Source organism: Leuciscus leuciscus (assembly GCF_965113295.1).
Source record: "Leuciscus leuciscus genome assembly, chromosome: 10".
Lineage (NCBI taxonomy): Eukaryota > Metazoa > Chordata > Actinopteri > Cypriniformes > Leuciscidae > Leuciscus > Leuciscus leuciscus.
The window spans coordinates 39,789,922-39,812,400 of NC_138734.1; the positions used below are offsets into that span (position 1 = coordinate 39,789,922).

A 22,479-nucleotide genomic window follows, 5' to 3' on the forward strand; every position below is an offset into this window, starting at 1 on the left:
TGCTACTATGTATAATGCTTTTGTGGCTATGCCAGGAACATCACTATTTTAATTGGCTAGTAGCTTATTGCAACTGGGAGACACTTGTGTGCAAAACAAAATGAATAGCAGGAAGTTAAAGCATTTAGGCCTGTTAGATGCACACGGTTGGTGATCGTCTCCAACAGTGAGAATCAGCTACAGGTAATTACCAAGGAATGCTGTTTCTAATAAATTATTCATGACCTCAGACACTAATCAAGATTAGTAGCACCGAGCATAACAGGCAAAATGCAATCAGTTTGGCGTCGAACAATAAAGAGCAATTAACCAAGCAACGGATCTGATAAGTTACAACAGCCATTAATATTTCACCTGCTTCAGTAGTGGGTTTAGTTTGATTAAAGCTAGTGTGATGCTCATTCTGTCCCAGTTCATTTCTTTACTGAAGCTGCAAAGTGAAAAATTCACGCACATGCTGTTTCAGAGTAGTGCACCACAGGGAATGCCATCAATAATGAATCCTCAATCTCGTCGCACTCCAAGATTCGTACTTACAACTTGCCCTGTGCCAAGCTCTCCTCTGAGTCTTCAGTGTGGAGGAGTGCTGCTTTTTCTCTGTCTTGCATGTTTTATTGTGCTTTTGTGGATATGGATTCTCGTAGCTGTTTGTTTGGTGCCTTTAAATATGTGCCATGACCTCTGGTTGTGTTTCTTTTCAACAGTAACAGACGGAAAGAAGGAGCATAGACGCATTATCGTTTGACCTGAATCCTGAACTACATCAAAGAACTCATGGTAGGTGCTTTTGCTTATTAACATAGACAGTCTGTGTGTTCTTAAAGGGATAGTTCAACAAAATGAAAATCCTGTCATTATTTACTCACCCTCATTCGGTTCTAAACTCATAAACCATGTTTACGTCGTGATACCCATGCCATTATACACATTTGTGTCCTCATGAACCCTATGTACAAGCGCACACACACACACACACACACACACACACACACACACACACACACACACACACACACACACACACACACACACACACACACACACACACACACACACACACACACACACACACACACACACACACACACACACACACACACACACACACACTCATACACTCATAGTGTATCACACAAAGTACCATAAATGCTGTCCATAGAACTGTCCATATCTCTGTGTAAAGAAAAGACTGAAATTTATCTTATAATTCACTGAAAATATTTCCAGTTTTCTACAACGCTTAGATTTCACTCTCTGTATATTCAAACACAAAGGTATTTGGTGTCAAAGAAAATGTTTAAGTGAATAAGAACTTGTTCTTCACACATGTGACATGACTTCAAAAGACTCTTACGATCTATATTTATGGTTCTTTTTATGATGTTTTTTAAATAATTTTTTGAGTTTGACAAATATTGCCAAATTCTATAGGAAAAATGCGAATAATGATTCTTGAGAATTTCTTGTTCCTTTTAACTATTCCCTTATAACCGTGCCTCCAAATGCAAATTTACAGTAGTTTGTGTATTCTGCATTATGTACATGCTCTCTTTGTGCTTAGGAATGTGTTTTCTCTTCACCACTATGATAATCATAATCAATACCTCTGGCCTGTTACCAGTATAGATGAGATTTGGCCATACATATTAATTGCTTTGTAAATTCATCAGTCAATACAACATGAATCCAGTCCATGCACATGGAAGTCATTTTCCAGCCTTGTCCACACAGTACACTTTTCTCGCAGCATATCCAGCAGATAGCTTCATTAAGAAAGAAATGCTTCGCAAAAAAATGAAGTGAGTGGAAATGCAGTGAAATCATCTTGTTGACAGCGTTGTTTGGCTGGCGGAGGGCTGTTGGTGCACAAAGCCATTGTGACACTGTCAGCAGCAGGGAGGTGATTGTCTTATACTGAAGCAGAATCTATTATTTCTCTCTGTCATGGCTGGGAGCCGGTCTTTGTGGGGAACTGATTTGCATAAAAATTCAGTGCATTAAGATTCCACACACATACCAGCAACACACATACGCGGTGCTCAAAGTTAAAGGTCCCGCTGACAGAGATGCATCAGATGCTCCGTTCACCCCATGAAAGCCCACCCTCAAATGCCAAATAAGCAAAATGTTGATGAAGATTTGTGGTTTGACTTTTATTTATGCCCTTTGTGCCGTTTAAGTTGCTTTGGTAAAGAAAGCATCTGCAAAGATGGAAATGAATATCGGCAATCTTGTGCTTACTGCAATTTGTAGATGCGACAAACACAGTTTTTCAAGTTAAACTGATGGTGCTTTATAACAGATGGTTTTTATAACTCTCCATAATAATCATCTGCACACCATCCATCTATAACAATGCTTTCTGGAGATTGGAGCTCTCAAGTGGCCACTTATTGCGCCTGTAATTTCTGAATTTGCGCAACAATATTTTCACTTTCATCATGTGTTCACTGAAGGAGCTCAAAATACATTTAATTCTGTTAATTTATGATTCTCTGAGATACTTGTCAGGGGAAAAGCAAGGGGAAGTTATGCTGTATATTATAGGCACTTTTCCACTGCGTGGGATGACTCGGCTCGACTCGACTCGACTCGCTTTACTTTGGCTCGGTTTGCTTTTCCACTGCAGTTTAGTACAGCTTCAAGGTTGGTGGGATTATAGACCTTATGCGCCAGAGAAACGAGGGCGCCGCCATCTTTAGAATATTGTCTTTGAACTTCCGTTTTTGCGGTCGCTCTGTATATTTCTATGGCATTGCTGTCCAGGAGTAATTAACTTTTGAAGTGGATTTACTTAATGCAAAGTTAACGAAAGTTATCATGAGGACTGTGATGTTTAAAGCAGACGTCCTGGCACACCTAAAAGACTCTCTTCCATCCACATTGGACTCACACCAGTTTGCCTACCGTAGCAATAGGAGCACAGAGGATGCAGTTTCCATGGCACTGCACTCTGTGCTCACACATCTGGACAATAAGAACACTTATGCACGCATGCTGTTTGTTGACTTCAGCTCAGCATTCAACACTGTCATCCCAACTAAGTTAATAGCCACTGAAAATAACCAGCTCCTCAACACCACCAAAACGAAGGAGCTCATCGTGGACTTCAGGAAAGTGTCAAGAGGCACACACGACACCATCCACATCAATGGAATGGCTGTTGAGCGTGTCTCCAGTTTCAAGTTCCTGGGGACCCACATCTCGGCGGACATGACCTGGACAACCAACACCTCCAGCCTGGTCAAGAAGGCTCACCAGCGCCTTTTCTTCCTGAGGACACTGAGGAAGAATCAGCTTTCCTCCACTATCCTGGTGAACTTCTATCGCTGTGCAATAGAAAGCATCCTGACCAACTGTGCTACAGTGTGGTATGGGAGCTGTTCTGTTGCAGAGCGCAAGGCACTGCAGCGGGTGGTGAAAACCGCCCAGCGCATCACTGGGACTCCACTACCTGCCATCGAGCACATCCAGAGGAAACGCTGTCTGCATAGAGCTCGCAGCATCCTTAAGGACTCCTCTCACCCAGCCCACAGACTGTTTTCTCTCCTGCCCTCCGGCAGGCGTTTCAGGTGCCTCCGGACCAGGACCAGCAGACTAAAGAACAGTTTTTTCCCCAGAGCTGTCTCTTTATTAAACTCTAACCCTCATTGATCCCACTCCCCTCATATACTGATTGACTCTCCTCTCCCTCCTCACACCTGCCTCCATTTTGTTATTTGCAATACTATAATGTTCATTTGCACTGCTGACTGTTATTACAGAAACAACTGTTTACATATGCATCTTGCACTACTACCTTGACTGGAATATGCTCAATTTGCACTGCCGACTGTTTATTTACAGTACCGACTGTTTACATATACATTTGCAATACCGTACTTTAACTGTAATATGCAATTACTTTCCACTGCACTTTCACTCGGATAGCTTCTGTCCAAACTTTATTTGCACTACTTTAAATCCATTGTTATACTGCTCATTTTAGCCTAACTTATACATATATCTATTTGTAAAATTCTGTTTATAGTAATAGCCATCTGTATATTATGCTCACATTCTGTTTATAGTAACACCCATCTGTATATATATTCATAGTACATATCTATCTGTAAAATTCTGTTTATAGTAACAGTCATCTGTATATTATATTCAGTACATATCTATCTGTAAAAATTCTGTTTATAGTAATAGCCATCTGTATATTATATTCAGTACATATCTAGCTGTAAATTCTGTTCACAGTAATAGTTATCTGTATATTATATTCATAGGACAAATCTATCTGTAAATTTTTGTTTATAATAGTATTCAACTCTATATTTATTCAGTACATATCCATGTTCTGCACTTATGGAACCACTGTATATCCTGCACTTGCTGCTATTGCACTTCTGCTTAGACCTAAACTGCATTTCGTTGCCTTGTACCTGTACTTGTGTAATGACAATAAAGTTGAATCTAATCTAATCTAATCTTAACAAATGTCAGTCGACTGGGAAGATTTTACAATGATGTAATGATATGACACTGCGCATGCCGCCTGATAATAGGCTACCGAGCTGGGGACTATTATCAGGCGCTGCGTCATATCATTACGCCTGCTGCACTCATGGTACGGCAGGAAAGTTTCTTGATTATTACGCAGGAATGAGAGTATAGTTCCTAGCCATATCAGCCTAGAAAATCGCAACTTTTCATTTTCCGTCGGTCTTAGTACACAATGTAACTACAGAAGAGTCAAGTTTTAAATAGGAAAAATATCGAAACTCTTTGTTAATTTTTTTGAGAGAGATGCTAATGGTCTTGTCCGGATCAATTCATTATGCTAAGCTATGCTAAAAGTGGGACCCCCAGACCCGGAGATCGGCTGAATGGATTCGAAAACGGTAAAACTCAACTGTTTAACTCTGGGGGAGTTGTAAAATGAGCCTATTTCCAAAAAAAGTGGAGTATCCCTTTAATAAACACGCAAAATCGCTGTGAAAATACAGACCGGAAGTCAAAAGACAACGAGCGCAGCGCTGAAAAGGGGCGGGGCTACATAAGGTCTATAGACTGATCATTACAGTTACGCCGCCACCTCGTCCACTGACCACGATACAGCCATTTCTTTTTTCAAGTTGTGCGAACAAATGATGATACTGCGGTGGCTGGTGCTGACTATCTAAATCTAGCGGGTTTGGTGTCTCGTGTCGCAAATCCAATGGCGCTGGTAGTGACGAATCTCTCTGACCAATCAGTGATCTGCAGTGCTTACACGTCACATTTTAGTATCGGTACGGCTCGCTTGGAACCTCAACTGAGGTGGTACTAAAAAAAGTTGCAGGTACTACTGTACACAGTGGAAAACCCCCCAAAAGTGAGCCGTACCGAGCCGTACCATGCAGTGGAAAAGCACCATATGTATATATGTATATGTTCAAGTGGAAAATGATGTCAGTGGATTAAAAACCGAATAAGACATTTTTATCCTTTTTATTGTGTACAGTGGAGATTCTGGGAGCTTTTTCCTATTTAGAACATCTTTCATCATACAGTAAGTCTGTATAATAAAGTCTTTCTGTGAGCTCTTTGTCTCCTGAGAAGCACATGATTTGAGTTAAGATGTTTATTGTGGCACAAATGCTCCAGAAATGTAATGTTTCTTAAAGGAATGCTTCCTCCTAATAGAGTAATTATACATTACCATACCATAATGCATACCAAGACTAAATTCCCCTGTATTTTCTAATAACTATATCACTGTCATCTTCTGTCTGCAATTATGTTTATGGCTGTCATCACCAAACATATGCACTAAGGGACTGATTCAACACGGAGCGTCAACAAACTCCATATTTCACGGCAGACCAGAGGTCCTCCTCCAGATGGCATGTTTGACAGGCCTGTGAGTGATCACTCATTAGACAAACGCTAGTCCAAGCTGTGCTCCATCTGCAGAAGGCTGCTGCTTTCCGTGTTTGCTCTGACAGGAACTGGTGTTAAGTAGGAACGCCAGACACCCGTCTAGAAACAAAGAGCTGTCCACCTATCCCAACCCCCACCATTTCAACTTAGATTGGGGAATCTGTCATAAAAATATGCTGAAATCTCTCCATGTTTGAAGTCATATTTATTCATATTTATGAGCCAGCTAACAGGGAATGTTCTCAGGACTTTGGCTAACATTCTGGCAAGGTTCTTTCAAAGTTATGAACACACATTCTTCCAGTAACATTAAATCGAATGTTCATTCAAATATATCTGGTCTTTAATGTTCTCAAAACATTAGCACAAAAACATTATTCATCTTTCAGGGAACATTTTTTAGTTGGATGTTCATCTAACATTTTTAAATGTTACTACTTGTTTTAGAATGTTTAGAAAACATTCAAAAGTAACGTTCCCGGAATGTTTGTAAAATGATAAAATGGAATATTCCATTAACATTGAAAAAACATATATATATATATATATATATATATATATATATATATATATATATATATATATATATATATATATATAAACTGGATGTTTTGACCATTCAGGGAATATTCACAAATAACGTTTTCATAGCTTAATGGGAATGTTAACAAAATGTTCTTAGAACATATTTATTTGTTAGTTGTGATATTTCTCTCTCTTTAGCTTTTTTCCTGCTTCCAAAATCAGCCAAGACATGAACTTCAGAGCTTAAGTGTGGAGGAGTGTACTGTTTGAACTGTACGTTCTTGAGTTTGTGAGACGTTTGAGAAGAGGTGAGAAAGAGGGGAGAAGATATTTACCCTGTGGGAGATCTTGTGGACTTTTGATTATTTTGTGTTGACATGCCGAACACAGTGTTTGTGGTCAAACTGTCCATATGTGTTTCTCCCTTCACATAACAATTCAGCACTAATGCCAATCTTACTCTATAGGTCAGGTCAGCTTGACCGTCAATGTTTATAGGAAACAAACTGACCTACACTAAATCACGGGTAACTGTTCTCACTGACAGCGATTAAATAGCTGTACTGTTGGTTTCTGGAAGCCATTTATAATTGGTTGTGGTATTATATGGCGAATAACTGTCTGCATTCCCACACGTTGTTACTCATTTGCATACCGTTAAAAACTTTTTTTGCATCACCAACAATTGCTTTTGTGTCACCAACAGTCAAACAGTCAGTGAAATGTTCTCTATTCCTGTGCTAGTAAACATGCTGTATCTTTAGCCAGATGATGAAGACAGAGATCCATTGTAATGGGATTTTAGTTGTGTAAAATGTTTTCTTCCATTTTATTTGAGGTTTTGAGGTTCAAAGTTCCTGGGAACATTCCCTAAATGGAAATTCATTCACTTTTGGACATTTATTGCTCGGCTTATATCAGATTCTTATGCGCTGTGGGATGTTTTTGATTTACCAAGGAAATTATTGTGCAACTTCTCTTTCAAGACCAAAAATATGACGTTCTACTTAAAGGGTAAGAACACAAAATAAACGTTTTAAAAGCACGCAACTTGGCAGATATATTAATAATAAGAAATAATAATAAATGGTAAGAAAGAATAAGAGTGTTAGCTAAATAACCACTTACTCTGTACTAGTGACTTAAGGTTTAATTTAATAAAAAGGGAAAGTCCAGTGCCTTGGGAAATCCCTAACTAGTGTTGATATGATCACACTCACCGTGTGATGAGGAATCCACACTGTTGAAAGACAGAAAGAGGCTCTGAAGACAAAAGACGAAGGACTTCAACCGATCAATGTCTTATCGATCTTGCTGAGATAATGATCTTCTCCATCGGGGATTGATAACTTCACCAGAGAAGCAGATACAAGTATATGGATTGCAGAAGCATTTAAACAGTGTTATTTTATTTAACAACAAAGATTTTTTTCCTGCTTAGTATGTATGTGAAATTAAGTTTTGTATCGACCTCATTCAGCATTTGAGTAGTAAATTCATTATATTGAATTGCTTGGCATTCATAACTCATAGAAGAAGTTGCTGGTTGGCAATTTTCGATAGTTTTCCTCGTTAATTTTCTTTACTTGGCCGGCGCTGACCGTTTCCCAATTCCACTGGGTTTCTCTCCTCAGTGAATGCAGCATTCACTGACCTACTGACAAAGATGAAGTGGCTTTATTCATCTGAAACCTGCACCTGCATCTTAACAATGATCTCTGTAATGAACTCCATTCCTCACTGCAGAACATTTCAGAAAGCTTATTACACACAATCTCATATGAGATGCTCAGTAACCAGTATCATTGTAAATGTAGTTCACTTGAATAATAATTACTGTTATGCAACAGTCTGTAAGTGACAACTGACTGTCTTTTGAGTGAGTCAGTGAGTTAATCATTCAAGTTAATCATTCAACCAGTTGGTTCAAAAATGTTGATGCATTTAGGAATGAAATAAGTCTTTATGAGTGAGTCATTGCATCCTCATTCAACCAAGCAATTTGTAAAACAAAAACAAAAAACACTGGACTGTCTAAATGTATGATTCATTTTAGGGCTGTCAAAATATCAGATTTTTCACTACACTATTATCGTCAAAATAATTCAGGATAACGATATATCACAATATATATAGAAATCTTTAAAAAATAAATAATGCTATCAATCATATTCATCTTTATTTTTATTTTTTTTATTTTGTTTTTTTCTGAAGAATCACATGGCAACCTGTTTGAAATAACTTCCTTCTGTGAACTGATTTGGCTTCTTATCACAGAATGTGGCAAAAATTATTTTATTTTATAGTATTCTCTGTGATAAAAGCTATGTTGATTGCCATTGCATTATTAATACATTACCCTTACGAAAATACCCGAGATGGCTTGGAGAACACAGTTAAACCATATACTGTCGCAATGGTGTAATTTAATTAGTTTGGTGTTTAATTAGTCAAAATATCTGTGTCTGCATGTGGTATTATCATATGTGAACTATTCATTTTAAATATTAGTTATCGTCAATACCGGTATATCGCAACACCCCTAATTCTTTCTATCAACAATTAGACCTAGTTAAAAAAAAAAGCAGAGTAGCTCAGGAACTAAACAGTTGACAGGCTGCATTAAAAATTTGCATACTATACAATATGTGAAAAGAGTATTATGTCCAAATTCATAGTATTCATAAAACAGTAGGTATGACCCACTACTTCTGGCGAGATTCTGAAGTATGCATCGAATGGACAGTTTACTATCCCATGAGGCCATGGGAGCGGAGTTGTGAATGGCAGTGAAGCAACGCAAATGACGTTGATAGGTCACATGACAAGGACGAGGTACGTACTTATTTAAAAAAGTACCTACTCAGAGAGTATGTGATTTTTAGATGCAGATATGCTCTTTATGAGTGAGTCATTGAATCATTCATTCAGCCAATTTGTTCATAAATGACAATTCATTCAGGAACTGTGTGTTGCTTGGTGGTGCTTTGTTTGGATTTGCGTTGGCTGAGCAAAAACAAAGTAACTGGCGACATTGGGCTTAAAGTGTAAGTTACAAAATATTAACTGCTTCTTGTTTATTGAATTTTTGTTTAAAAGTAACATTACACTGGCGATTGTGCTGTTTTCTGAATCTCATCAAGAAGTAATTTTTCTGTTTCACTGGAGGCTTTCTCTAAATCTAAATCAGGTCATTGTGTATGAGTCAGCTGGTCTGGTGAGTGAGCTTTGGCACTGCAGGCCTTTTGTGCCCAATTCAACATTTAAATTCTCCTTCAAAGGACAAGAAATCCATTGGTTCTTATCACTTGTCCTATCCAAATGATCACTGATGAACCACTAAAAGCTTTAGGCTCATTATAGACTACAGTTTTCATTAATTATACAGCCAAATATGGCAATTAGTCATTACTATAGTATGTTCCCTTGTATATGTGGGGTAACTGTCTTCATGAACATATTGTTGCTACATTAGCTTTTGCAGACTCTAAAGCTGAGAAGCATGTGACTTATTCTGCCCAAATTGGAGGTTCATTAAGGTACTTTATATGCCTGCTGGGTTGACCATGCTGTCATGCCCCTTCCCCGGCACTGTATTCAGTCTCAGCTAGCATGTTATCCAGTTCCACATGTATTATAAAAATGCCTACATGGACAATTAGATTGGCTAAATTCCCTTAAATGGTGCACTATTGATGTACGCACACACACACTCACATATACATAGTGTAGTTGTGACTAGCTATTCAAGCTGTGCATTGAATAGAACAATTAGGAGTCATCTTATTCACTGAGGGTGAAGAAGTTCAGTGTTCTTGTGAATCCTGTGTTTCATGCTTTATTGCTCTTTATGTATGCAAGCTCATGGCTGATGGGGGAAGGCTGACCAGCACACAGTGTCCTTGTCCTTGAGCTAATGATCTTGTCCCAGTTAGCAGGGTAAGAATGACTAAAGCGGACAGTGGATTAATCAAGTTAAAAGTGTCAACCCCAAGGAGAGTCTCTTCAACCTGTTTGTTAAAGTATGGTTTTCAAAAAGAAACCTCAGAGAGAATAAGTGACTTAATTTTCTGATAGATGTGGGCGTGGTAATTTCCTTTGAACTCTCAGCAACGATGCAAGGATGTTGTGGGTGTTGCTGTGCAGTTGCTAAGGTGTTCTCGGTGCTCTCTAGTTTCTAGACCATTGCTAGGATGCTTTTATTTGTGTGTGGGTGAGTGGCTTTATATGAACGTATCTCTGAAAACAAATAACTGTATCCATGGCATTTTCTTTTCACCTTACCTCTGTATAATGCATAATAATGTGGTGTTAATAAGCCAGTGATGCTTTGTGTAACAACAGTAACTGCTGTATTTCGGCTTTTCTGTAAGCGCCACCTACTGTCAGAGAGTGAATTTGCATTTTCAATCAGCCTGTCTGGCATTTTTGTTGAGACCTATTATAGGGCCAGTTCACACTGCACCAACGGACGGTGACAGACACTTTGTCAGGTTTTATCGGATCAATGTGTTACCCTCGTCGGAATCTGTTGTTTTCGCCGATTGAACATGATGAATCTGCGTTTGTTGGTCTTGGAAGTTGGAAGTGCTTGTTCTGGTCTTTGCTGTTCTGGTGACTTTCGCTGTTTGTCTGCGCCTGTCGTTTCAGTGTGAATTGGTCTTTATATGGAAAAAATTATTATTTATAATTTTAACTTTTCCATTTTCTTTAAAACGGTTTTAAAGGCTGAAATCTAAGGTTTACATTTGCATTTTTTGCATTGCATTTACGTAAGTAATAGCACACCTCTTCCGACTCAATACTAGAAAAGCATGTATATTAAATATATATTTAAATATGAAACCTTCAAAGTATTGTAATGTACCATTGTCTTATTTTAGAAAATATTCTTTGCAGAAATAGAACTGGTTTGCATAAGTATTCTCTGTATATCTCTGAATTGCAGAAATGCAAAGTTTGCACAGAATAAAAAGAAAAATGTTATTAATGCAACAAAAAAAAAACTGATTTGCATAAGCATTCAATCTCTGCACTGCAGAAATGAAAAGTTTACACGGATGAAAAACAATAGCACTAATGAGCGCCTTACAATTGACCTCTACTTGTGAATCTTTATAGTAACTACCAACATTTCCTGGATAGAAACCCTACAGTGAAGGGATCATTATTGAGGTTGTGAATCTAAAACACATTCATGAAAATATTTCCCTTCGAAATGTAAGCTCTTATCTACATTTTTGCTGTTAATTTGAGATGGTATATGTGCGTTTTTTATTATATATAAATATTAGCAACTGGAATTATTTTCGCTCTAGATTTTAGGTCAGTAAAGCAAAAATAGAAGATTTTGTGTTTGTGAGTGTGTATCACATGAAAAGAGTTGTATGGGTTTAGTCTCATGCGATAGTGGGGGTAGGGAATGTTTGTTTCTTTCTGTGGATGCTGACTGTGTACGTGTCAACTAATGTATGAGAGCAACAAGCAACTGTCTCTTTTCATATCCACACATGCTATTGATCTGCCCTCATGCACTTTTGCTTTGCTTTAGATATTTGATGGATGTGTGTTTCTGTTTTCGTTGTGTGTGAGACTACAAAGACGAGTCTTGGAACCTAAACAACCAAACTGTGCTTTTGGTCTCATTATCAGAGACCCCATGCTTTGGAATAATGAGTCTTGATCATGTTGTTGGCTTTGTGTGTATCACCACTGAAGCTCTTTGGACTGCAGAAATGTGGCGCAACGAGCATGTACTGTAGTTTCACTGCGGACCTTTCTGTTATATGTAGCTATGTATGTTTGATTGATGATGACTGCAGTGCTGTGGGAGTCTTGGGAAAATTCCCTGTTTATTCTGCACTTTCTCCACAGCCAGCCCCGATCCGCAGGCAGTTTGATTTATACTGGCATCCAAGATGCTTTACACCAGTGCGCTCCAACTGGGAGTGTGTTGGTCTCTCGCACTCAGCAAGCAAGTTTTTACACATAACCAGAGAAACGGCTTCTCAGATGTGGATCCAAATTTTGCAGGCCCACATTTTTAAAGCTTTTACGCAGTTCTCTGCCCGCGCTCCCACGTCCAGATGCTAATGGTTGTGCCGACCTGCAAAGAACAATCGAATTACGCAATAGGGGTCATCAGATGCTACTAATGAAAGCTTTAATCTATGCAAACCCTAATTAAAACCCTGTGGTTCGGCCTTTATTAAGAATGAGGGTAATTAAAACACTAATTGCCCTCTGGGTGCTATAAGCACTTTTCTGACACGTTTGAAACTAGGGCCTTCAGTTTAATTGAAAGGATTTATTAAACACTTTCTATATTTCTTTGGGAAGTGAAGGATTATTACTATTAAGTGTCATATTACAAAGACATTTTTTATTTCCTTTATAAACTTTACTAAATACCTTTTATATAAATATTTATTTGTATAAGTGTGTGTGTGTGTGTGTGTGTTGTCAGGTAGTGTCCAACATGCACAAATTAAAAATACTTTCTAAATAGTCTTTAATAAACAAACTAACATACCCTGGTCTCATAGCAGCGGAGATACAGGAACACATAGTCACACTAAGCTAAGACAATAAGCGAAAAAGACAACTAAAAAACACAGGGCTATATATACAAACACAAGCAATTAAACAAGACACAGGTGTAAATCATAGGTAACCATAGTAACAAACAAGGATCTCATAAGTAACAAAGGAAACAGAACTAAACTGCAATGAAGCACAAAAAACAGAAACAGAGAAATGGAAAGACAACTAAACCAAACATAACCCTTACAAGTATAGTGCATGTATACTGTACATTTGTTTAAATGTCTCTATATATTCCTCTCAATTTATTCTCTGTTCCCCTTCTAGTCACTAATTTGAAACCTGCTCTATATTACTTTTTTTTGTGGTTGCCAGACACAGAACTAACTCCTCAATAAAGATCTATAGAGCTCTAGGAAACCATATTGGGTGAGACCAGGTGAGCCAAAAAACAACACAGGGTGAGCCAAATAAAGTCTTTTGAGAAAGTTCCGCCAGAGCATAATAGGATTGCTTCTGACAAGATAGGAAAAATACAAAGAAAACAAGATGGAAGTGGGGAAAACAAAAAGAAAGGTCATGGTTAGTGTACTTGTCATCAAGCCACATTCTATTTCTGGCTCCAAGTCAACAAAAGTGTTTTTCCCCAGCCTTTCTCCTCCACAGATTTCTCACTGCTATGATTACTATATCTGTTAATAACACTTGTGATCCATCATGTATTGTTGGTTGCAACAAGACTTGTGGTATTAGCACTGCACAGCGAGATGCGGCTGCACTCAAACATATATTTAAGGATGACACCCTAATGTAATACACCCTCTTCGTGTTGTCTGAGTAATGGTAGGGTATTTCTGCTAGTGCTGGCTGTTAGCACTCTCCGAGAACTAATGAAAAAGGCCCCATTTCATTTAAGGAAAGTGGCACCGTAATAGGCCTTCATCCTAGAGAGTGCTTTTTCAGGTAGAGGGATGGTCTGCTGAAACACAAGAGCCTCTCATCATTAATTACACTAAAAGGGAGGCTGTGCCTTTAAAAAAGAAAAGTATGGCCATTTTAGTATGCACACGGGAACCCTGAATTTATTTAGTTTGAATGCACTTAAAATACAGGTTTTTGCTGAAAAGCTCTTTTTGATGCTTTATTCAGAGCTGTAAAAAATTGTGTGAACCTTTTAAGTTTGAAGAGAGCGCTTTAGTGTGCCGAGTGTCAATATGTGTAGATGAAAGGCTGGATTGTGAATGTTTCAGATTAAGTTCAGAGATGACGCTATGTTTGTTTCTCTTCCAAGGGGCTCGGGGAGGCTTCAGCGAGGGGGACGAGCATGGAAGGAGACTGCCTCAGCTGCATCAAGTACCTCATGTTCGTCTTCAACTTCCTTATCTTTGTGAGTATTTATCTGTATGGCTTTGATGTACACTTTTCATTTGATCTTCCAGAGAAGTTTAAAGGGAACGAGACAGACTACTCAGAGAAAAATGAATGTGAGAAACTGCCTTTCAGTTCAACAGCCCATCACCTTTTTGATAGTGTCCGTTGTCTCTTGAATGCACATTAGCATAGCTGGACCGGGAACTGCTTGCGAGTGTTACCAAGATGGCCGCCAAATTAATTCAGTTAGTTTAAGCTTGAAAAGTTTGACAGAATTTCGTTTTTTATGTTTGAGCTCTCATATACTGTACATACAGGACCGTTCAAAAGTTTAGGGTCAATTTGATTTTTAAAGCAATAAATAATTCAGCAAGGATGCATTAAATTGATTTTGACGTAAAAAAATATGTGTATTTCAAATAAATGCCGTTCTTTTGAACATTCTATCAGATTCCTGAAAACATTTATTATCAGCATTATTTCCCACACAAAAAATCATAAGAATGATTTCTGAAGGATCATGTGACACTGAAGACTAGAGTTATGATGCCTATAAATTCAGCTTGTGGCTTAATATTTTAAAGATTATTATTCATAATTAGCACTCCTTTTAAAAATATGCTTCTTTTTCACAAGTATGTAAAATTTGTAAAATGTATGTAAAATGTATGTAAAATGCCTATAAATTCAGCTTGTGGCTTAATATTTTAAAGTTTATTATTCATAATTAGCACTCCTTTTAAAAATATGCTTCTTTTTCACAAGTATGTAATTTGAATTTTATATTCACACAGTATATTTCCCCCAACGTTCATCCTGTAGACTGTTATGATTCACAGATTTATGGCAGAACAACTACTTGTTTAAGCATGTTAAAGCAACATAGGGGAAGAGACGGAGAGAGAGAAAGGGGAAGAGACAGAAAGTGCTTCTTTGATCATCTATCTAGGTTGACGCCGTAAATGCCCACTGTGGGATTGGCATAGACAGAGGAAGATTTGGACTCATTTCGTTTTTGACTGAATTCATTATTTCCCCAACAGCGAGAATGATGTGATGTACACACGTAAGTGCAACGCTAACAATAAAATATCTTGTTTTAGTTCAAATAAATGCTAATATAATTCTCTGAAATCCATTTAATATGCTAAAAACAGCTGCTCATATTAATTCAACCCTAAAAACTATTACAAAAGCAATTTAGTGATACTGTCAAGCTGTTTATTGGATCTGTTTATGACAAAAATAGCTGCTGTGACAGGACTCCGCTTGACAGACACATTGCTAATGCCATCCATGAAAAGAACTCCAGGTTTGACTCACAGGAGAGAGAGAGAGAGAGACTGAGGAACATGTTTTTGTGTGAGGCTCTTATCTCAAAACCCACCGTACACACACACACACACACACACACACACACACACACACACACACACACACACACACACACACACACACACACACACACACACACACACACACACACACACACACCTTGAGATGCTTAATCACCAGTCTGGTGTCTGCTCAAACCTTCATCTGTGTGTGTTTGTGACCGACGGGATGGTGGAAGGGTATCACTTTGACAGGTAGAGGATTGTGGGAAGCTGCAAAAGAAGCAGCCGTGTTTCCCAGCCCCCACTCGGCTGTCTTTGAGTCGCCTGTTAAAACTCCGTATGCTCCTCTATCCATTCACCTTCCCCCTCCTCCCGGGAAGCGTTCACTTTCAGTAGCCGTTTACTCAAAAATGATTTATTTTCAGCAGTAGAGCCCATTAGTTCTCTCTCTGCTCGCAGGCACGTTAACCTTTGTGTTCACTTTACCAAGTAATGTGCGAACATCTCAGCAATTTGCGGTGCACAATAATTTTTCATATTTATCACGATCATTAATCCTGCATTGCAAAATAATCAGTTTTTCAGGTTTTTTTATTTTTTATTAGAGGATATTAAGTGGATATTATTGGACATTGGTTTCAGAGAATGTGTCTTGAATGTAAGAGTGCATTTTGTTTTGTGCCCTTGGTAGAATTCTTTTTTCTGTTTTTAAGCATTTACTAAGAAACAAAATGCCAAAGAAATGTTTTTCTGGATCCATACCATTGTAATACCATGCTTTTTGGGTATTTATGGTGAAAATACCATGGTATTCATTGTGTATCATGTATAAGTATCATGTAAATACTAGTATGGGACATGTATATGATTATAACAAAACACTAAAAGGAATTTTTATGAAACATTAAAGACATCTTGAACCGGAAGTTGCAGCCGACTTTACGTCAGTATAGTGATGTATTTTCCGAGTGAAACATATTATTGAATGAGAAAAATGGAGGCCATGGTGGATTGTTTATTCCCGCTGGGAATTGATTGGATATAGAAAAGTTGGCGTTCCATTCTGGCTGATTCAGACTGACAGTTGGATGGGATGTTCTATCCAAGCAGTCGAACTGATGTCATCAGAGAAGGAAGCCCATTCTAGAGAGGAAGTACATTTTCAGATTTTGATCAAAGGTTACAAAGACCAAAACATTTTTAATAAAATAAATTGTGAATCAGCTTGCACGGATGAATTGCTCACCACATCACATAATTAAGTAAATAGGGTCAATTTCGATTTCGTGCCGACTTCAAGGCCAACTACATTATTTTGTACAGTCTTGCTTAAGATTTTTTGTTTTTTACAAGGTTTTTCATTTACTGCCGATTAAGTAAAAATTTATTTGAAATCATACTGTTTTGAAAAAAGGCTTAACCCCCATGAAAAGGTTTTGACCGACTGTGGCCAAAAACAGTTGGCTGGCAAGTGGGGAAGATGCAGAATGAATTGTAATAAATAGTTTTCTGTAATTGGTCAGGAGTTGATTGCTGTGTGAAGGGTGTGTGAAGTGGCCCCATGTTAACTGCTCCAATCACAATGAAGATTCATTTGAGATTAATATGCCTGGACCAACAATAGTTATTGAACTAGTGTTTATCTATGGGTAAATGGATACTTCACCCAAAACTTAAAGGGTTAGTTCACCCAAAAATGCAAATGATGTCATTAATGACTCACCCTCATGTCGTTCCAAGCCCGTAAGACCTCCTATTCCTTTATTCCACTATTCATTTTCTTCTCTCTGGGCCTCGAGTGAGTTCACGTAGTAAAACTGCGTAGCGCTTCTGTGTTGTACACACGCATCACACACATGACCAGCGTCGGCCAATAGTGAGCCTACGTGTGACGTACAACACAGACGCGCTACGCATTTATACTACGTGAAAAAACTCGAGGCCCAGAGAGAAGGAAATGAATAGTGGAATAAAGTCGTTATTTTTGTTGTTTTTTGCGCACAAAAAGTATTCTCATCGCTTTATAAACTTAAAATTGAGCCACTCTAGTCACTTGGACTACTTTGATGATGTCTTTATTACCTTTCTGGACATGGACAGTATACCGTACATACATTTTCAACGGAGGGACAGAAAGCTCTCGGACTAAATCTAAAATATCTTAAACTGTGTTCCGAAGATGAACGAAAGTCTTACGGGCTTGGAACGACATGAGGGTGAGTCATTAATGACATAATTTTCATTTTTGGGTGAACTAACCCTTTAAAATTCTGTCAACATTTACTCATTCCAGACCTTTATGACTTTCTTTCTTCAGTGGAACACAAAAGAAGGTACTTTTGAAAATGATGGTAACCAAAAAGTTTTGGTTTCCATTGACTTCTTCCATAGCATTTTAAGAAATTTTTCACAATATCTTTTAATGTTCCACAGAAGGAAAAGTCATACAGGTTTAGAACTACATGAGGGTGAGTAAATGATGACAGATTTTTTTTGCCTGAACTTATATACTCCCAAAATGTTTTGATGGGTCAAACTATTTGCATATGGTGACAAATGTTGCCGTATTACTGTTGCCCTTTTTATCTATCGTAGGGAAACCTCACTTATTTTACTGTATATGTACTATAAAAAGTTTTTTCAAAATGGAATATTTCTTATGCAAATGAGAAGTTTGTGTGTGTATGTGTATGTATGTATTGTATGTATGTGTGTGTGAGTGGCAAAGTGAAAAAATGGCACAAACTTGACTGTCATAATCTTAAGTGTCTTCTGTCTGTCTCCATCTCCTCAGCTGGGCGGCTCCTTCCTCCTTGGTGTCGGGGTGTGGGTGGTGGTGGACCCCACAGGTTTTCGGGAGATAGTGGCAGCCAACCCCCTTCTCTTCACTGGCGTCTACATCATCCTGGCCATGGGGGGCATGCTCTTCCTGCTGGGGTTCCTGGGATGCTGCGGTGCCATACGAGAAAACAAGTGTCTGCTGCTTTTTGTAAGTCACAGTATATTTGAGAGGACAATATATATCAATAACACTACACCAATAAAGTTGGTGCCACTTACTGCAGGCTGAAATACAGTAGCAGAATCCGGTTGCCAGTCCTGTTTTATAGTGCTAAACACGGTTATCTTCTGTTAGGCTACCTTCACACTGTCAGTTTTTGGGATTGACAACCACATGTACTTACAGTTTCGAAATGTCCCGTTCAAACAGCAAGTCGATTACTGTCTGTATGAACGTGCAATGGGAGTCAAGCCCGTATTCTCTTACCAGCCATCATAGCGACAGCGATCAAAGTAATATCAAAGATGGCGACGTCCATAAAACGGAAAAGTCATCATTTTTGATACGACAAGAGTCCAATCGAGCAGCGTATTCATCTGTCAAATGTTCATTAACCGACAGCTGCGTTTATATCTGGGTGAAGACCCAAACACTGACTGTGTGACACAATCTTGCTCTCTCTGCAGTTCTTCATGCTGATCCTCATTATATTCCTGGCAGAGCTGGCGGCAGCCATTCTCGCCTTCGTCTTCCGGGAACATGTGAGTGACCATGTCCGTCATGTTGAGACAGATTTATGTTTTCAGTGTTGGTGCGCTGCTAATATCTCTGATATTAATTGTGCATGTTTACAGCTGACCAGAGAATACTTTACTAAGGAACTGAAGAGGCACTACCAAGGCTACAACAACACTGATGTCTTCACATCAACATGGAACGCCATTATGAACACAGTATGTCTTGTTCATTCCTTAAACATGCACTGCTGTACATCAGCATTTACCAAAGTTATTAATAATATTCAGGAGCCCCTTCATTGACAGCATGAGCATGTTTTAACTGGAATTTGCCCATCTGTGCTTCCCTCTAGTTTGACTGCTGTGGAGTGAACAGTCCAGAAGACTTCGAGGACAGCATCTTTAGGTTTATTAACCCCGGTGAAGCGGTGCCCGAGTCCTGCTGCCGTAGGAATAGCCATCTTGGAGAAGTAGGCTTCAGTAACCGAGAGGAATGCCTGTCAGGCAGCATGCTGTACCGGAACAACAAGGTGAGCTCTCACACCACTGTATACGTCACATCCCTTCTGCCTGGTCTGAAGCTCATAGCTCAGGTTTAACTAGAGCAGAAAAACAGGAAGAGGGGGAATAGTGTTACCTCTCTCACTGCTGACTAGTGCTTTTCCATGTTCTCAGTGTCTGGGGAATGTGAGCGTGTGCGAGGGTTTCTGTGAAAGCGAGCAGGGACGGGAAAACTTAAGTAATAGTCATTTAGATCAGTATTAAAACTTTCAGCTGAAGGTTATTTTTTATGTTCTGATTCTTGTGTTGTGGACTCAAAAATGTATTTACTCACCTAGTTCCAAACCCACATGAGCAGTATGTATGAAATATATCATTCAATTTTTGAATTACTGCAGACAGTTCATAGTGACCACAACTATTTAGCTTCAAAAATGAAGAAAAAATCACTCTATAAAAATGGTCCATTTGACTTGTGTGCTATATTCCTCGAGTCATCATCATTGTGTGAAGAACAGGCTAAAATTTGAATCAATGTTCACTGATAATCTTCTCATTCAGTGAGCTGTTCATTCCAGAAAATTACAGCTGACCTGCCGCCAGTTGCAGAAACAGCCACACTAGAGAGTAGATAATGGCATAATTTGACAAAATTGTATAAACTATGATGTTTTTCTTATGTGTGTGTGTTTGGATCGGCAGGGCTGCTATTCAGCGGTTGTAGACTACTTTGAGATGTACATCTATGTTGCTGGTGCCCTGGCTATTGTTGTACTCACAATTGAGGTACAGTATTACGTTATGTCCATTTCATTGATATTATCTCAGAGAATTAGTGTAAAACTGTTGCAGATGGGACAGATCTTGAAGGAATGGCCACAGATACATGAGTTTGAGATTGAGATTGAATGGCTGCTGCCCTCATGTGGTAATGTGCTGGAGGTAGACATCTTGAAATCATCATTCTGTGTACAATACAAATTTAAGAGAACCATATTAATTTAGCAGAGAAGCCAAATGTTTTTTAACGTGAGGAGCCCAAAGAAATTTTGCATGCTTTGAATCAAGCTGTCCCTTAAGATTGAATCTGTCAAGCAAAACTGTTTAAATGATTCATAATTGTTAGTTTACTTTCATATGAATGTTCATGAGAGGTTTGTGTTTCTTTTCTCAACAGCTTTTTGCCATGGTGTTTGCCATGTGTCTGTTCAGGGGAATCCAATAGATCAAGTTCACCGAAAGACTTTTTCGAAAAGGAAAACACCTCAAAAGAAAACTGAACCACTTTTCAAAGAATGTTTTACTCCATTTTATGTCTCTAAAATTAAGGAAAAAAAAAAAAAAAAAGGAAAAAAAAAGATTAATTGACCTGTACTTCACAGCTGGACCTTTGAGGTACAAGGTAACAAAAATAAAACATTGACAAAAAAAGAACATTCTTTGAATACTGAGAAGATTTAATGGGCTTTTTGTCAGAAAGCCCATGCGTAATTTTGACCAGGTGTTAAATAGACCAGATAAAGCCTGAACAACAGATGAAGAAGGTGCTGCACTGATTTTGGATGAAGAATATTTATACTGAGTAATGCTGGCTTGTTTGTATAGGCATTTGTGCTTTTAGTAAAAAACAAAATAAAATAAAAACAATTTCCTCTCACCAACACATTACCACAGTCATTGAATGCAAGCTTTCACAAGCACATTATATTAGTGTTATATAGTTATGTGAATTTCCATTTTTATCTCTTCCTGTTTGAGTGCTGGAGATCTCTCTCTTTGTGTGTGTGTGTGTGTGTGTGTGTGTGTGTGTGTGTGTGTGTGTGTGTGTGTGTGTGTGTGTGTGTGTGTGTGTGTGTGCGTGTGTGTGTACCTCTTCCCTGCTTGAAGACCAGCATTTTTTTTTTTCGTATTGTGATGTTTATTGCAATAGTAATTTTATGTGATTTTAGCTGAAATTGATGTGTATGCATTTGTATTGATGACTAACATTAAAGGAATCTCTGATGAACCTTCTGTTCAGATTCTTTTCTTAACTAAAAATAAAAATAAAACTTGAACTCCCAAAGGTCCGATTTATATAATGGTTTCCACAACCAAAAAAGAAAAAAAGAAAAGAAAAAGAAATGTGTTGTTACTGTAGCATGTACATACATCATGAAATGTTTCTCTCTACTTAACGTATTTTTTGAGTATGTATTTGTTTTAAACTTTTGCAGTCTAAGAAGAAATGCGGTAACATGGCACATAATGCAGTGGCTGAGGGTGAGACCAACAAAAAATCTCAAAAGCCATAGAAAATAGCACACAGCAATGGATATAAGTCACTGAAAATGTATGAATGTCATTACATTATATACAAAATATCAAACCAAGTAGCATTTGAAAACTAGGTGTTAGACTATACTTGTCTTAGCCAAGTTCTAAAACTTTTGTGTCTACATTATGAACATGTTTAACGTTTGACAATCAGAATGTGTCCAAATACATTGTCTTCATTTGGAACAATAATCATTTGAAACATAAAAAAGAGTTTGTTGTTGTTGTTAACTGTTTTGCTTGACAAGTGTGTTTGTGGTATATTCTTTTTATGCCATTGGTGTTTATTTCATAAAGACATTCATAAACTTTTAAGTGTGGCTTAAAGCTACACTGCAGGGCCGTGCACAGGGGGGTGGCCCGGTGGCTAGAGCCACTGCCCTTCTGCCCTCATCAGCTGAGGTGCCCCTCTCCCTAACCCTCCAGAAGATTCCCATAAAAACGTTCTGTTATCGCT

The 22,479-nt window shown here is 38.3% G+C and overlaps 1 protein-coding gene across 1 annotated transcript in view; it reads left to right on the forward strand.

Moving 5' to 3' along the window:
* tspan18b (tetraspanin 18b) overlaps nucleotides 1–21,714 on the forward strand; it is a 40,554-nt gene extending 18,840 nt beyond the window's left edge. The window contains exons 2-9 of the mRNA XM_082182625.1: nucleotides 705–777; nucleotides 14,270–14,365; nucleotides 18,481–18,675; nucleotides 19,155–19,229; nucleotides 19,323–19,421; nucleotides 19,559–19,735; nucleotides 20,409–20,492; nucleotides 20,884–21,714. Of these exons, the coding sequence (XP_082038751.1) occupies nucleotides 775–777; nucleotides 14,270–14,365; nucleotides 18,481–18,675; nucleotides 19,155–19,229; nucleotides 19,323–19,421; nucleotides 19,559–19,735; nucleotides 20,409–20,492; nucleotides 20,884–20,931 (777 nt within the window). The 5' untranslated portion in view covers nucleotides 705–774 and the 3' untranslated portion in view covers nucleotides 20,932–21,714. The remainder of the gene's footprint in view (nucleotides 1–704; nucleotides 778–14,269; nucleotides 14,366–18,480; nucleotides 18,676–19,154; nucleotides 19,230–19,322; nucleotides 19,422–19,558; nucleotides 19,736–20,408; nucleotides 20,493–20,883) is intronic.
* The last annotated feature ends 765 nt before the right edge of the window (nucleotides 21,715–22,479 follow it).